The 18221-nt window shown below is 40.1% G+C and overlaps 1 protein-coding gene across 3 annotated transcripts in view; it reads left to right on the forward strand.

Annotated features, from left to right (window-relative positions):
- Positions 1-18095, forward strand: part of LOC128604864 (E3 ubiquitin-protein ligase UBR2-like) — a 356764-nt gene extending 338669 nt beyond the window's left edge. Inside the window, exons 1-8 of one of the 3 annotated variants that reach the window (XR_008385343.1) lie at positions 13742-14336; positions 14431-14570; positions 14711-14813; positions 14888-14997; positions 15764-15844; positions 15969-16141; positions 16553-16944; positions 17942-18095. Coding sequence is in view for 2 of the 3 variants with exons in the window: in XM_053619964.1 (XP_053475939.1) it covers positions 14237-14336; positions 14431-14570; positions 14711-14813; positions 14888-14997; positions 15764-15844; positions 15969-16141; positions 16553-16793 (948 nt within the window). In the remaining variant the exon portion in view is untranslated. Of the gene's footprint in view, positions 1-13741; positions 14571-14710; positions 14814-14887; positions 14998-15763; positions 15845-15968; positions 16142-16552; positions 17102-17941 lie in introns of those variants that run through there. The other 2 variants (XM_053619964.1, XM_053619965.1) reach the window with 2 other exon arrangements.
- Positions 18096-18221: the final 126 nt, after the last annotated feature.

Below are 18221 nucleotides of genomic sequence, written 5' to 3' on the forward strand. Positions count from 1 at the left end.
CGCAGCTAAGCCTGCTTGAGTTAGTTGTCTTAACTGTTTGTGCTGCGCTGCACGTTAAACGCAGTCAGTCAAACAGGTGCGTAATGAACGCGCAGAGAGAGACAGAGAATAAGAGTGAATAAGTTCAACTACACCTAACAAAACAGTGGTGTTATTTGAGGAGTTGCTTGATCGGGTCCTGCGCAGGTGTTCTTGCGGAGGCGGTCCTTGCGCACGGGATCTGGATCTGGACCGACGTCCGGACATGGTCCAGTTAATTTTTTTTTTCACAAAACTATAAGTGAACACAAAAGTATTATCTATGAATATATATACACTAAAATAACAACAATGAATGCAAACTTGTCCCAATTTGTGAAGGTCAAACATAAGCACGCACCACACAGCGCTGACTGCCTCGTGCAGTGACGGTTAGCGCTTTTCTTTCTTAACAAAAACATTGTTTTTAAATGAAGAAGTGTTGTATTAAATAGTTTTTTTTGCATAAAGAAGAGTTAAAGCTCGTCTTGGAATACATTAAGAAGATTGAATACAAATTTTGTGTCTTAAGACAAAAAAAACGTTAAAAAAACGGTTCGAGAACTGACTCCAGCCCAGAACCATGACAGTGGAAATGTCTAATAGTGCAGCTTTAAATATATTTAAGAGGAGCAGACTTCAAACACTGAACATTGATGTTTATTGTATTTGTTTACGAGGTGGTAAACAGGTTCACGGTTGTTTTGTGCATACAGTCTGTGTAAAATGAACTGAAAATATTAGATTTAGTTTATCAGAAGGTAAATTAATGTGTCATGGCTCACACTATGTTCCTAAATTCTGTCATAATTGACCAGCTCAAGTTTTCTCATGCCTACTTATATTTACTTATATTGTGGCACATTAATGTTACCATCTCAAAAAAAAAAATAAATAAATAAAAAGAAAAAATGTTTAAAAAACAAAAAAAACACCCTAAACTTCAACTGTGCTCCTAAATTTTTGTAATTAGGAGCACAAGTGCTCCTAAAAGAAATTGTCTTGCATCTCTCCTCCTGTAAACACTGTTAAAGATTTGTAAATGATCAGGAATGTAGCACAACATGGAGGTGAAAGCAGCGGTCTGTTCATTTAAATGTGAAAGTGCAATAAAAATATGTTGTCCCTAAAATCAATGAATAATCGTGATCAATAATCGAGATCTCATATTGATCAAAAAAATCGTGATTATCATTTTGGCCATAATCGTGCAGCCTACCTGCATTATTAGATAAAAATCTTAAAAATTCATGTGACATGGACGTTAAAGTCATTTGCTTATGTCATGTTTCATGTAGGTTATTTTTGCAGGAATGATGCCGTTTGTCAAGTCATGTCGGATTTCCCATGTTAAATCATATCACTTCTCTGTCGGCACCACATACATGTTTGGGACGTATTTTCTCAGAGGCTTTGGCTGTAAATAATTAAATTACACACACAAATGTTTTTTTTTATTTTTATAAAATACATGCGATTAAAAAAAAATCCTTATATAGGATTTCCCCCCAGCCCCGTATAATCTCAACGCAAAAGTTGATGATTTCCATCATGAGATCGTGTTTGTTCTTCACGAACAGTACAGTGTCTCTAAAGTACAGGGAAAATACGTTTTCTATTTAAAGTAATTATTTAACCAGAGTGAATTTGGAAGTGTCATGCTTAAAAACAAGCCTATTTATTTATATTATTATTATTATATTATTATTATTATTATTATTAATGAAAGGCAAAGCTGTTTTAAGAACATAATCCTAAAATCCACTAAAAAGTGGGCAAAGTGGAGTGTACTCTGAATTTTTTTTAGACAGAAATGTATGGTACAGTTATAGTAGACTACATACACACTAAGTACTAATACTTATGTTCAGTAGTATGTGAACAGTTTATGTAATTATAAACGTACAAATGATAGCTTATTGACATTTTAAAATGAGTTGGTGGACATTAGTATCCACTAGGTGGCAGCAGTGCAGCTGTTATATCGCCTCACTGAGCAGTCTAGTGCTGTCTGAAACCTCTCCCTAGATCTTTTCACATTATCAATAGGTGATGTGTGTATGCTATAAGGCTGGTCTGTTTCATCTCCTTTAACTAGAATGACTATTGTCTCATGGCCTGTAGGGGGGTTGTGGGAATAATATCCTTACAATTACAGGGGTCTCTGGCTAAAAGAAGCACTTTTCAGCCCTCAAAATGTCATGGAAACAATCTTTCCAACCTAAGTTAAAATAAAACTTCAGAGACAGAGGGTTTGTAGATGCTAAAAAATTATCAAACTTTATTGAAACAATAAAGTGATTCACTCTGCAGAAACTCTAAAATATACAAACACACACAAGCCCCTTTATACCTTTCTTCACAGTGAACTCATCTTAGGTGGGATTTTACCTTTTCTCATTAAAAACAGACCAGTCTTCTTTGCCGCAATTAATTATTCATGTCTATATGATATCTTAGATTTGTGGAGCATGCGCAGTTAGTTGCTTTTTAGAAAGGTTTTTATAAGGACAATGTTTTTTTTTTTTTTAACCAAAAAAAAGTAAAATACTTTTACTGGTTTGTTATATGCACCGTTAGCTGTAAAATCTGGAAAACAAGGTGTAAATTGATTATTAATCAGTGTCATATCCCCGCTGAGAGGGTCTTTAAACAGATTGTGAGTGAATTACAAAGACGAAAAAAAAAACGACAGAAGAACAAAAAAATAAACACCCACGGACTTTATTGAGTTTTTGAAGAGATGTGAGGTGTAAATATGTGGTAAATTGATGTAAATATGGCATAAATTAATGTGAATACATGTGTGTGATTTAACTATATCGAACTACTGTGACATAGAAATGTTAACAAGTCTATGTAGTGATTTGTGAAATCTCTCAAAGCTTTATTTGAAGATGCAAGGCCTGTTAATACTCTGTTCCAACAGAGAATCCACAGTACACTGTACGTAAGGCTTTGCAGCATCTGGATAATTGTACTGTCTGAGAGAGGGTGGGTCACCTCCGTGAACCTTCACTTCCATCACACTAGTATCAGCACAGCCACAATCCTGCTTTGAATGAACAAAAACACCTCTGATCTGATCCAATCGTTCTGATCATTCAGAATCTTCCAGCGATAACAAGGTATGTAAGTCATAATCCTCTGCCTTTTTGATCACATGTACAGCAGAAATCTCCACAAGCTAATCTTTACTCTGAGGATTACGCCAAATGCAATTGTTGCCATAGTCAATGATATAGCCACGCTTAGTCATAATGTGTGAACCTAATATACCGCGACCATCACCACTTCTACTGGCCAGGGTTTGTCTTTGAAATCATCTTTGCCAGTTTGGAACGGCATATTTTCTGTCTGGATGCAAGAGAAATTGTTCCGTCAAACCTTTCTAAAGTTATTGTGTCTTTACCATTGTGTAGGGGATTGTCGGAATGAAGAATTGTTAATGAAGCACCAGAATCAACTAACCAATCATCGCATCGGCCTCCAACAGCGACATTTACGATTGGTCTACCGTGATTATCTCGTGACAGGGTGCTACATATGAAATGGAGGCCTGTGATCCCTATGCTGAAGAAGACATGGCTTTAAAGCTCTGCTTCTCCATGTGAGCACACAGTTCATTCTCCTTGCTCAGTCTGTTAACCGCAGCCTGTAACTGGTTAAGATCAATGTTAGGAGCTGTTCTCCTAGAAAAAACTTTGCATCCCTAGAATTGTGTCCCTCTTTGCCACATGAATAGCACACTGGGGGTTATCAGGGTTAGGAGGAGGTGGGCTCTCCTTTTTGTCTCCAGTAGCACCAGATAGGGCTTTTATAATGCCTATTGCTGACACGGATGAGATTTCTTTGAAATAGCATTAATGTTGTAAAACTGTGTCATTTTTGCAATAATGTCATTACACTCTGAGGAGATGTGTCGCATGCATTGCCACAGCAGAATGGGTGAGTGGGGTCACACTTGCTAAGTAGGACAGATTTGAAGCGACATCATCCTGAGTAATATCAGGATTACCACTGAACGTTTTAAACGCCTCCAATAACCGTTCTGAAAATTGCCACTGGGTGCTCCCCTTTCCTCATGGTCATCTGCGCTATTTTATCCAAATCAACTGACATCATTCCTAAAACTTCAAGCAATGCCTGTTTCCTTTCTAATGTATTTGCAGTTCTGACCTTCACTTTCTCATATAAGGGCTCCGGACAGAGTATCGGGCAGACACAGAGTCAGCACCACGCATGCGTCACCATCTGTAAACTTGTACACGTCTGAATATTACTCCAGGTTTTCACGGTCACCCTAAACACCACTTTCCCCCCTGTTCCCACCACCACTTTACCAGCAGCACCACCACCAGCAGCACACGGCTCGTTCACAGAGATGCTGCAGAACTGGCAGCCGATGGACGATGCCACGTGAGTGTATTCTTCTGCTTTCTGATTGACTTTCTTTTGTAGGTATTACTTTTGTAGAACATGTTACCTCACTTCCCTTAACTCAGTGTTCTCTTATTGCGCTGCCAGGCTGTCAGCCTTTATGAGGAGCCCCACAGCAATCATCAGAACCAGGTAGGGCCAACCGTGATTTCCACTCCGCCATTCTTACTGGAATTTGTATAGGTTAGGAATAAGACTAAGGATGGAGTTAAGGCTCTGGTTACTATCGGAAGGTCGGGGGTTCAAGTCCAGCACTGCCAAGCACTGTTGGGCCCTTGAGCAAGGCCCTTAACCCTCTGTGCTCCAGGGGACACTGTATCATGCTGACCCTGCGCTCTGACCCCAGCTCCTGACAGGCTGGGGTATGAGAAGAAAAGAATTTCACTGTGCTCTACTGTATATGTGACCAATAAAGACTCATTATCATTAACATTATAGCCATGCTGAGGGAGTGCTGACTAAATTAGAGATGGTGCTGGACCAACAAACCACTGAGATTGCTTCAACTACAGGAGTCCAGGTACAGCCTTTGATATTGATGAAGATTTACTGCCCTGCAAGACCTTCCTCAACTGTGTAGTCTGGAGCAAAGGATGCAACAGAGCCCAGATTACAAGCAAAAACTGGTGAGTTTTTTTTCTTTTTTGTTACAACTACTTGCACAATTACACAGCGACTGAGAGATTTCTGTTTTCTCAAGGTGACACACTCGTCCTCAAAGCACAACATTCAACACCACTTTGATATGAGGGAACACTTATGACCTACTCTTTAGTAGAGATGGAAAACACACAGGGCAGGGTAACTGCAGAGTAGTGAGAAGCACTGACACAGTTGACGAGGCAATACATGCTTATTAATTATTTTTTTATACTAGTGTATATTATTTTTGTTTTTTAAATCGGTTTCAGGTAAACTGGGTTGGCGCGTATTGACTGGGGATGTGCGTGACTGCACCTGGTGCATATTGAAGAGGGTGATTGCTAACTCCCCTGGAAAAGAACCTCAATTGGAGGGAGTCAATGGAAAGGACTTCACTGTCCGCTCTCCAACTCGGAGAGGTCGTCATTGGTAAGTATATCTGTTTACATACAGAATTAGCTGCTCTCTCAGTTGATATGTAAGGTGTAATCCATGGATAGATGTGCATTAAACGGATTTTTAATGCATTACGTGGAGGAAAAGAACCACTCGTTCGAACTGTTTAATGCACACCTAGCCATGGATTACCCCGCTTATACCATGGTCTTTCCACAATTAATAAACGGTAAAGCTGTCATTGGTTTAGAAGTGCAAACTTTGATTAGAAGTTTAAAATAAACTTTGGGACGGTCCCACTTCGGCTCTAATTGGCTATTTATATTCCTATGGTTTACTTTATTTAAATGGGTTAGTAGTCATATGGATCCCAGCAAGCTGGGACAGGCACGCCTTTAAATTTATTATTGGAACGTCAGAGGTATGGGTAATCCTGTCAAGAGATCTAAGGGTTTTATACATTTGAAACGTTAAACTCCGATATAGTATTTTTACAGGAGACGCACCTACGTTATTAAAGATCATCAAAGGTTACACTGCCCTTGGGTGAGTCAAGTCTTCCACTCGAACTTTAATTCAAAACAAGAGGTCGGCTATTTAATTGACAAAAGGTCCACAGTTTTCCTCCACTAATGTTGTGCTGGATGTGAACGGGTAGATATATTATAGTTGCTGGTACTCTATTGCAAAGACAGGTGTTGTTGGTAAATGTATACGCTCCAAACTTTGATGATGTGGAATTGCTAATAGATTGTTGAGCAATCTCCCCTTTTTAAATACTCACCTGTTGATTTTCGGTGTGAGATTTAAAACTGTTTAATTCACCAAAACTTGGATTGGTCTAATCCCTGTACTCTGAATCAACTTTGCTATGTCTAAAACATTTTCCGATTTTATGTGTCAGAACGGTCTTTGTTGATCCCTGGAGATCCCGTAACTCTGCTCTTAAAAAGTTTTCTTTCTTCTCCCAGGTGCATCATTCCTATTCGAGGATTGATTATTTTTTTATGGACAGCACTCTTGATTCTTGTGTAGTTTCTTCTGACTATTTGGGTATTGTAATTTCTGACCATGCGCCTCTACAATTAGATATTCATCTTTCTATTTATAAATGTAGCCCACCGCCTTGGAGATTTAATTCTCTTCTTTTAGCAGACAGTGAATTCTGTGAGTTCATTTCCACTTCTATTGATGGCTTTCTTTTCTTCAATCAGAATGACTCCACCTCTTATTCATTGTTATGGGAGACACTTAAATCCTATATCAGAGGGCAGATTATTTCTTACTCCACTCTCTGTAATAAAAGCGCACTGCTAGGGTTAATGAACTTACATCTGCGATCAGTAGTCTCGATCAAAAGATGTGCGTTGAACCCCTCTCCAGAACTTCTTTAAACAGCGTCTTGACTTACAGGCAGAATTTAATCTTATTTCGACTAAAGAGGCGGAACGCTTGTTGTTACGTACTCGTGGTTCATATTATGAACATGGCGACGAGCCGAGTCGTTTACTGGCACATCAGCTACGGCGACAGGCCACTTCCGTCTCATACCTAGTGTTAAAAACACTCATAATATCGTCACTACAGATCCCATGGAAATGAATGCTACTTTTAAATGGTTTTACTCTTCACCTTATAAATCTGAATTTCCTGCAGACGATACTAAAGTGAATGCATTTCTTCAAAACCTTTGTAACCCTGTTATTGATTCGAATACTGCCATGCAACTGGACTCCCCACTCTCTCTTTAAGAAATTTTAATTTCAGTTAAAACTATGCAATCTAACAAAGCTCCTGGCCCGGACGGGTTCCAGTTGAATTTTTAAAAACGTTTATTGGAAAATTAGCTCCATTGCTTTTATCTGTGTTCAATGAATCTTTGGAATGTGGGTCTTTGCCTCCAACTCTGACACAAGCCACAATAGCTCTGCTTTCTAAAGGAGGGTAAGGATCCAACCTCCTGCGGTTCTTGTAGGACCGCTGTCTCTGCTTAATGCAGATGTAAAGGTGTTGGTGAAAGTAATGGCACCTCGTTTTAGAGGACGTTATCCCTTTATATTATATGTGAAGAGCAGAACGGTTTTATAAAGGACGTCAGATGGTTTTTCAGTACCGTACACTCTTTAATATAATTTATTCAAAGCATTCATCTGTGCTTCCTGAGATTGTGATTTCATTAGATGCTGAAAAAGCATTTGATAGGGTTGAGTGGGAGTATTTGTTTGCAGTCTTGAGGAAGTTCGGATTTGGGGATAAGTTTATTTCTTGGATTAGCCTCCTTTACTCAACCCCTAATGCCAGGGTTCAGACAAACGATACTTATTCTGATTATTTACTCTCGGACGAGGGTGTCGTCAAGGTTGTCCTTTATCCCCTCTGCTTTTTGCTGTCGCTATCGAGCCGCTGTCTATCACATTAAGATCTTCTCCCTTGTTTAAAGGAGTAGTCCGATACGGTGTAGAATACAAATGTCGCTATATGCTGATAATTTGTTATTGTATGTAACCGATCCTGTTGCCTCTATGCCAGCTGTCTTGGCTGTTCTGGAGTCCTTCGGTGTCGTCTCTGGTTATAAATTAAACTTGGATAAAAGCGACTGTTTTCCTGTCAATACTGCAGCATTTTCTCTCCAACAGTCAGATCTACCGTTTCGATTTAGTTAGTCAGGGTTTAAATACCTAGGTATCAACGTGACACGTTCTCTATCTAATCTTTTATCAGCTAACTTCACTCCCCTTATCTCAAAGGTTAAATCTAACATTCAGATTTGGGTAACTTACCCCTTTCTCTAATTGGCAGGATCAATGTCGTCAAAATGAATATATTACCGAAGTTTCTTTTCTTGTTCCAGCAAGTGCCTCTTTCTCTGCCAAAATCATTCTTCGATTCACTGGATAAGATAATTAGTACTTTTATTTGCGGAGGGAAGCCACCAAGGGTTAGTAAATCTTTATTGCAGAAATGTAGACTTAGTGGAGGACTTGCATTACCCAATTTTCAATTCTATTACTGGGCTGCGCACATCCATGAACTCTGCTACTGGGTTAAATCTCCTGGATCTTCTTGGTCTAAATTGGAACTATCTTCTTGTAGGGAATCCTCTTTACCTGCTTTGCTTTACTCCTCTTTACCTACAAAACTCTCCCTATATACTGATAATCTAGTTGTCTACTTATGACTTGGTATCAATTTAGACGGCACTTTAAATTTGTAGGTGCATCCTCTTTGTGTCCTTTAGTCAACAACCTTCTATTTCCTCCATCGTGTTTGGGACTCCACATTTTCAGTGTGGATGACAAGGGTATTAAACAAGTTAGAGATTTGTATGCCGATGGTGTGTTTGATAGCTTGCCAATCTGGCATCCACTTATGACCTCCATGTGACGCATTTTTTTCGGTATTTTCAAATTCGGAATTTCGTTTCTAGATGTTTTCCTGATTTCCCCTCTGCGCCTCCTGAACAGGCTTGGGAAAGCTTGTTTTCAAACAATCCACATCAGAGAGGAATGATTTCTAGGATTTATGATTTTATTCTGGCGTTAGGTAGTGAGTTGAGTAACAAAATTAGGAATGCGTGGGAAACGGAGTTAGGGAGTACAGATAAGTGAGGAGTGTTGGGAACGTGCTATAGGGAGGGTACAGTCTACCACTTCCTGTGCTCGTCTTGGACTTATACAGTTCAAAGTTTTACACAGAGTCCATCTGTCCAAGTCGAGACTTTCTGTGATGTATCCGGACGTAGAGGACAAGTGTGATAAATGCCATGGCTCTCCCTGTTCATCTTGGCCATATGTTTTTCTTCTGCCCTGATCTCCATGGTTTTTGGACTGGTTTCTTTACTATGATGTCCACTATTCTCAGAGTAGACTTAAAACTTTGCCCAATCATTGCTGTATTTGGGATTCCTGATGCCTCAGTTCCATTGAGCTTGATACAAAAGGATGTTATTGCTTTCACATCCCTTATTAGCAAGACGTTACCTACTGTTGCATTGGAAGTCTGCTAAATACCCATCTATCTCCCAGTGGCTAAAGGACGTGATGTTTTTTCTGAAACTTGAGAAAATAAGGTATACGATTGAATGGTTGTACGGACAAGTTTTTTTTTTATTATAAAGGGCATCCCTTTATTGTATACTTTATGGAGTTACAGACACTTCCCACTTAAATTTTGTGCCTGTTGTTGGATTTTACAATATCTTTATAACCAGCGACAGTTATTGGGTAGCCATGATGAGCCGGGGGGCGGGGTGTGGGTTTTCTGTATTTTTAATTTTGTTTTCCTTTGTTAGTAAAAAAAGAAGAAAAAACCTGTGAATGTTTACTGCTGTGTGTTGCTCAATTTGTTTTCCTTGGGAAAGGGAGGGGAGGAGAGAAGAGAAAAGGTGATGTTCAGCTGACATGTAGACGTGTTCAGGAGAAATGTTCAATAAAAATGAAACTGGAAAAAGAAGTAGTTTAAAATAAACTTTAATTTCCTTAAGTTAGGTCGTTAGATCTGGAATTTTGTCTGAAGTAAATCAGACACAGAGATAAAGTAGTGTGATAAGATTTAGGAATGATCACGGTGATCAAACTGGCAGGAACTACCTGTGCAATAAACAGTTATAATGCACACCTTCCAGCCAATCAGAATCCAGTATTCACACTGACCATGGTATAAGTGTAATTAATGCTTAAGATTCATAATGACCTTACGATATGTGTCGCTTTATTCCAAAGCTGCAGTTCATAGAAACCTCTTCACGGCTGAAGCTGCAGAGATGGAGGTCGAGGGGACCATGAAGAGGTGGCTCCAGCTGGCATCAGATCGAGAGTGTGGGCGCAAGAGCAGACTTTTGATAAAGGAGGGTATTTACAGTGTTTTTAACTGGTGTGTTTTTTGCGCTATTTATTAATTTGTTAAAATGTTCATATTATAGTCTATTTTTAATTGTTTATAAAAGTCCTTGCTGTTTTTTAAGTGGCTGAATTAGTGTGCGCACGCGCGTGTGTGTGTATGTGTGCGTGTTGGTAGCTGGGTGGGTATATAGTTGTGGTCGGAAGTTGACATACCCCTTGCAGGAAAAAGAGACCCTGTGTAATCTGTTTAAACGACTTTTACGCATGTTTTGCAGAGAGATCATTTTCACCTTGCTGTTTGGGTCTCTGTCCCACACTGTTACAATGCAGTATTGAGAGAGCGCGAGGGAGATCGATTTTCTATCAGAAACAGTAACTATATAAAATGGACGTCAACACGCACCACTCTGTGAGGTCATTTCTCGCTCTCAACAGAGTAGTTGTGATTGTTTAGTGTTTACGACAGGGCCAAAACATTCAAGGCCATGGTGTATTTTGACTGTTCCTGTAGCATAATCTCACCAAACTGTGTGTACATGAGTCCACAGACACTGAGTCTATTCACAGTTCCATGCTGTATAGATGTTCTGCTCATCCTCACTGTACCGTAAAGGTCAGAACCTCACATCTGTAACCTTGTAGCTTTCCTTAATAAACACGACTGCAACCAAGCTTGTGTATCACTACTATTTTTAGATCTCCGCCTCTCAAAAGTATTGGCGCCCTACGCGTCTGGCTCTCAAATCTGTTGGCACCCTACGCGGCCGGCTCTCAAAACTATTGGCGCCCTTCACGGGCAGTTCTCAAAAGTATTGGCACCCGATCCGAATTTTGCCACGGCAAGCACCACTCACATTTTCTTCAGGAAATGTCCCTTAAAATAATAAAAAGTCTCTCACTAGGCTGTGTGTCAAGATAAACGTAAAAACACCTTGAGCTTGTGTTCACCACAGACCTTATTTCCGGCATTTAACCCAAAACCCCATTGACGGAAGTGCTAATACGCTGACTCGTTTCTGGGTTTCACGACTCATTCCTGCAGCACTCTGTAAGACGGGCTGTTGTTATCAAACCATTGAAATCGGATAAGCAGCTTTGGTAATGATTCTTTAAATGAACCGATTCAGAATCCTCTTCTTGAATCGTTTGAGTCGTTCTCACTCGGTCAGGGTTGCACGTGTGGGTTGCTTTTCCTGCACGTGTAATCAGCACGTGTTCACAGACCGTAAATCCCGACCCCATGGTAGACACTCGACAGAAATTTCATACTAAAGTAAGTATTTTATATTTTCTGGGTCTAACTTATAAATGTGATTACTTGATGAACGTAGACAAAACTCTATACATGTAAAATGTTTTGTTGAAGTTCAGATGAAACTCTGATGTACAGAATCTTCAACAGAGTTCTGCAGAAAAGATTTTGAATGCCTGTCATTCACCAGAACAAATTTGCAGTTGAACAGTCTGTCTAAAAGAAAAAATCTAAACACACAATATGAAATTCCTGCAGTGTGAATAAAGCCTTTGTATTGCTTTTAGCAAACATGTCTAGTACTCTCGGTTCAATGTACACAATTTACCCCATTTAAATGCATTTTGGAAATTGTTCCACATGGCCTTAAAGTGTGAATATTCACTGTATGCCAAATAAGTAATCAAAGAACGGAATGGATTTTTTTTTCTTCTCTAATGGACCATTAATCACAATTATAAAAGATGATGCATCAGGTACAAAGTATCAGGCCCCCCCCCAAAATAGGTGCATGACTTCTGCTACACCATTTCCACTGTGTGTGTGTGTGTGTGTGTGTGTGTGTGTGTGTGTGCGCTACAAATCACTTTGAGGTAAAAATATTTTAAGGAAGCCACTTTCACCTTCCTACAACAATCGGTGATTGGTCTGAGGTGAAGCTTCTTGTCATGTTACTGTGGTCGTGGATCACATTGTGGGGATCTCTGTAATGTAACCGTTTCTGTAATTATCCTTACTTGCCTTTGCTCTTTTGTGCTTCTATGTCTTCTGTTGGTGCTTTATACTGCTTTTTAGGGCCCGAGCACCGCTGCTGCGAAGCCCTATTGGATCTGCTCCTTTTTTTAATTATTATTAATTTTTTCATGCATTCGTGTGGTTTTTAAGTGCCTAAACATACCCGAAAACTCACGAAACTTGGCAAACGCGCCAGCACTGGTGAAAATTGAAGTTACGTAGGGCATGGTCGAGGAGCTCCATAGCACCCCCGAATGCAGGCGATGGTCAGGATGAAGTTGCTCCGATGTGCACGTGATGTACCATAGTCATTGCTCTCAAAGTTCATCAAGGTTCACATGGTTGTATCTGACTCCACCCAACAGGAAGTTGGTCATGTTGGATGAAATGTTGGATTTTCAAAGTTTCCCATGGTGTTTTGAGAGACTTAACATGGCTGAAAATCCATGAAACTTTGCAAATGCATTTGTCTTACGACATTAATTGATGTGATGTTGCATTTTATCATAGTTGTGCCTCATAGGCTCCATAGCGCCCCCTATGTTTTAAATGCGCATTTGACATCATTGGAATGCTCAAACTATTATTTCACACACTTGTTAAAGTATGGCAAAATTATGTTTATTTGGTCATTTAACTTAGGTGTGGCAAAACTAAACTCAACAGGAAGTCAGCATTTTGATTTTTCTCTTAATTTTTTCCTCAGTTTTTTGCCATTTCCAGGCCTCGTACTTTAACGTACTCCTCCTGGAGCTTTCATCAGATCGGCATCACGTTCGGTCAGTCTCATCTACAGGCATTGACGATGCTAAATTGCGAAGCTTTTGAATTTTTGCTGCTCGCCGTGGGCGTGGCGCTCTCACAAATTTAGAAGTTTCACCATAAAAAAGGAAATTGTTATAACTCAAACATAGAATGTCCAATCTAGGGATGTCACGATACCAAAAATCTAGTAGTCGGTACTGATACCAGCAAAAATACTCGATACCATGGTGTGTATAAATAAATAATACTTTTAACTCCTTTATTTAAACACTTGAGTATTATAAAAAACAATAGTGGCAACAGTCACATAATATAAAAAAAAAAGCAATTACAAAATAGATATATAATAAATATGTAGGCATAAAATGTTTTTTCTTTGAGATGCTCTGAAATGAGGTCTGGTTTCGGTGTATAGTTTGGGGATCTCTGTATACATGAAGTAATTTCTGCCTGGTATCTGGGGTTGAACCGCTGAAGCAGAGAGAGAGAGGGGGTAGGTGGAGCAATTTCATTTTAGCCCAGAACCTTTAGCTTGCCTTTGCCAGGAGGTTCAGACTTGGCTTTCAACAAGATAAAGAGCCAAGCATACTTCCAAATGAACACCAAAATGCTTCAAGAAACTCAAAATCAGTGTTTTACGATGAGCTTAAAATGTCCTCCATGGTGGCATGGACCAGGACCCCTCGGTCTGCAGCATTACAGGAAGATTTCAGGTTAGACATTATGGGAAGAGTCTCGGTGCTGTTATTGTCTCTGGGGCAGACATCAGTTAACCCTGTGACCCCTTCCCTGGAGAGAACAGCATTACAATTCTGAAAACAGTTTTTGTAAATAATAATTCACTACTTAAAACATGTACCCGAGCTCCTGCTACGCAGTAACTAAAACTGTCTGCAACTCACGTGTTACTTCATTCTTTAGTTCCTTCTCTTAAGTGTAGAGCCTCTGTCAGATTGTGTGATTGATAAAGAAAAGCACATAAATGACAAAATACCAGTTTGAGTGCCTAGTGGTCTAATGAGGAAATGCTCTTTGGAAGCTCAATATATGCACTTATCCATTTGCATTTTGATTCGGCTGTTAGTGCTGAGGATGTCCTTAAGGTGATGTGCTGCTTTTGGCAGATGTAGTAATTCTCTTTAGTCACATGAGCACTAATGGTTTTTCTAAATTTTTATGTAGTTTATTTTGGATACAGGCAGAGGAAGCTCAGCGAAAGCTTAAGAGACAGAATGGAGAGGACCCAGGTAAGCTATTTCTTCAGTGATTATAGTCATATCTGAAAATGATTGGTCAGTTGAATGCAGATTGCTGAAGTGTGAGTGTCTGTGTGTGTCGTAGCCCTGCCTCCATTCTGCCCAGGGTTTGCCAGCTTGGTAAACATTCTGCAGTGTGACGTGCTGCTTGGCATGCTGGGAGCTGTGCTGCAGTGGGCTATGGAGCCCAGTGGAGGACACTGGTCTGAGTCCATGCTGCAGAGGGTAAATGTTTGGATGTTTTGTTAAAATGACATGATAGTGTAGTAAATTCAACAAAATTCCACTTGCTATGCTGTGTTCATGAGCATCACTTTTTAATGACTGAGTAGTGTTCACAATTCTGTATGTGTGTGTTGCTACAGGTGCTGCACTTGATAGGCATGGCTCTGCTGGAGGAGCAGCAGCAGCTAGAGAACATTGGGGATGACGATGAAGTTACTTTCAACTTCACCCTCAAAATCTCCCGTAAGTTTTGTACATCATCTCACACAATAGAAAGTCTCAAGCCTGTAGTTAGATCTGTGGTTCTTGTATCACAGGTCCCGGTGAAGCCCCCGGCAACACTCCAAGCATCCTGGCTCTGTTAGAGACCTTGCAGTGCGCGCCTCACTTGGAAGTGCACAAAGACATGATTCGCTGGATCCTTAAAGTAAAATTACATCTTGATTATGTTTGCAATTTGCCTTTCTCTCTCTATGCGTGCACCTAATATGTCCACCAGGTGGCAGCCTAGCATGTTTTGCAATTTGCTCACTGAAGGTAGGCGCAACATACAAAAGATGAGCGTTTTTACCATGAAGTTTAAAGCAGTGCTGCATCAAGACCTGTTTGAAATCCAAGCAGTGCAACACTGCTCAAGGTGGCGTGGCCGGTAGGCAAAGCAGCACCTCTCACCACGGTGAAGCACAAATGCTTCACTGTCACAAAGCGGTTTTGCTGCTGATCATCTGTAGGTGGCCCTAGGGGTGTTTTGATGTGGCTTATTGTGCGTATTACTTAAAAGCTGTATGTCAACATGAATATTTAAATGACGTAAGGATTGCTTACTACACAAACTGAATTTCCATGCACTGTGATGTGTGCATTTTATTTTCCATATAGTGAAAACTGTCAGGACACCTGCACCAGGCAGAACATGTACATATGAAGGCCATGGTGTAGGCCAAGGCTAATGATGTATTGCAGTATGTACTTTGAAGAGAAACAGGCAAATTAAATGTTAGTAAAATTGTAATGCATCTTCAGTAATTAATGGTATGGTGTGTGTATATACTTTTTAGTGCACAAATGTGTTCTATTGAACATCTGCTTAGTTTTGCAAGACTTTGATTGTGTGTGCATGTAGTTCTAACTGCACTGCTGTATCGTTTTCTTGTAGAAGTATTTTCCTAAATTATGTGTCTTTTTCTACACAGATGGTGGTTAGCATTAAAACGATGCGTGAGGGCACAGCTGCTGCACCTCCCTGTGAAGGAACAGGGCACTGTCACAAGGAGGTCAGACTTTGAGCAACCTTCTATTCCACGGACATATTAACCATTACCCTTTAAAGTGTTGAAGAGCTTAAATCTACGTGTGTGTGTGTGTGTGTGTGTGTGTGTGTGTGTGTGTGTGTTGCAGACTGTGTGGGACAAAGACAAAGCAGAGAGAAAAAGGAAAGTTGAACTGTGCTGGAAAAAGACCATGGCTCAAACATTAGAGAGCCAGAGTCATTTTATCAATAAGTACATAGATCTGCTCACGCAGGATTCAGAGGATCTGGACACCTCAGCCTCTACATCAGCAGAGCATAGGTACCTAAGCATGCTCGTAGTGACGCAGTGTTCTTAATAAGTCAACTTGTATTGTATTCTCAATATCCAGTCAGTACATTTATGTCAGTAAATGCATACATCAACACTTCCTTGACTTTGCTGAGCAGTTGTCTGTTCTTTGTCCTAAAAGTTCATGCATATAATGGTGGTCTTCACATAACATAAGTAAATTCCCATCCTTAAACTCTTTATCTTGCATATTCATTTAGAGCATTTTCTGTTGGGGTAAATGAGTAGAGAGGATCCTAGGCCATTTTTAGCAATTTCCTGGTGATTAAAAAAAGATGAACCCATTTATTCAACATTGATTATTTTAACAAATTCAGAGGGACCTTAACATAAAATTAAGGTTATAGTGTACTCGTAACCATCCGTCTCTGCTTGGTACAGCCCCAGTTCATGTGACGGTGCTCTGGTGTGTGTGGGACCTCGTCGTTGGCGTGCCAGAGGAGGAGAGAGGAGGCAGATGGAGATGTGTATCCTGTGTCACGAAGCGCAGGAGATCCTACCTGATGGCACCGCCATGGTGCTCGCTGCCTTTGTCCAACGCTCTACGGTCATGTCCAAGATCCGCAAAAGACCCCCTCACAATCCAGGTAAGGTTATGGTTTACAGTGTGCAAGTCAAGTAATTGGATAGGTTTGAGTAGCCAGTGTGCTTATTTCTGGAGGATACATGTGCGTTACAGAGATCTATGATCCCCTCTTCATGCACCCTGACCTGTCCTTTGGTACCCATACCGGCAGCTGTGGCCACATCATGCACTCTCACTGCTGGCAGAGGTGAGGAGTTGGGCAAAATGTTACTTCTAGACAGCCTTTTACTTAATCCCAAATAAAAAGTTTTGCTGCTTTCAAATGTTTGTGGATATAGGCAATAGAATCAGCAGCTAACAGTAAATAGTTTGTCTAGAAAATATGACCTTTATATGAGCAATTACAAATAAATTAGCTAATATTAATCAATCAGTCTGGATGTTTTGTGACCGAAAAGTCAAAAATATAATCTGTGATGTACAGGAAAGTCTTCATGGATGTGTGGTGATCGATAAGATGTAGATCCAAATTGGATGTGTTTGGCTTAAATATGCCATCTGCAGATATATATATATATATTTTTTTTGTCCCAATACAGTGAGCTGATCATCGACACAAAGCATGAAACAAAGCTTGCTATGTGCACTTGACTATTTTTCACTGTCTTAGATCAAGCCAGTGTTACTTTCAAAGTCTGTAAACTTATTGTGCCTCATGGGGAAGCAAAGAACGTTAACCTGATCTGACCTTAGGAGTAAGTGCAGTTCAATTCAATTTTATTTGTATAGCGCTTTTTACAATAGACATTGTCTCAAAGCAGCTTTACAGAAATATCGACACGGTATACAGATATTAAAGGTGCAAATTTATCCCAACTGAGCAAGCCCCTGAGTGGCGACGGTGGCAAGGAAAAACTCCCTAAGATGTTTTAAGAGGAAGAAACCTTGAGAGGAACCCGACTCAGAAGGGAACCCATCCTCATCTGGGTAACAACAGATAGTGTGAAAAAGTTCATTATGGATTTATATGAAGTCTGTATGGCCTTAGGAGCAGCCATAGAGTATCAAAAGCTAAAGAAATCAGGTGATTGAACTTGTTATATATACATCAGAATATATCCACTGGACATTATTAAAGTATAATGAGGTGGGGGTCAGAGTGCAGGCTGCTGTGTTAATGCACCCCTGAGCTGAGAGGTGTGTATCATTGAGCTTATGTGTGTTCGTGTCTGGTTTATTTGCAGGTCTTTGAATATCAATGATGCAGACAGGGAGGAGAAATATAACAGGTATTTACATACCAGTCAGTATGTGTGTGTGTGTGTGTGTGTATGTGTGTGTGTCTCTGCACCACTTAACTCCTGTCTCCCATTTTTACTGCATTTGTAAAACTGGAGACACTGCAGGGGGAAACCACTCAAACCCTCTAGTGTGTGAATCTCCCAGAGCTTACACATTCAAACTGAAACTACACAAGCACTACAAACGTGTGTGTGTGTGTGTGTGTGTGTGTGTGTGTTTGTA

Source organism: Ictalurus furcatus, unplaced genomic scaffold, assembly GCF_023375685.1.
Source record: "Ictalurus furcatus strain D&B unplaced genomic scaffold, Billie_1.0 scf4, whole genome shotgun sequence".
Taxonomy (NCBI): Eukaryota; Metazoa; Chordata; class Actinopteri; order Siluriformes; family Ictaluridae; genus Ictalurus; species Ictalurus furcatus.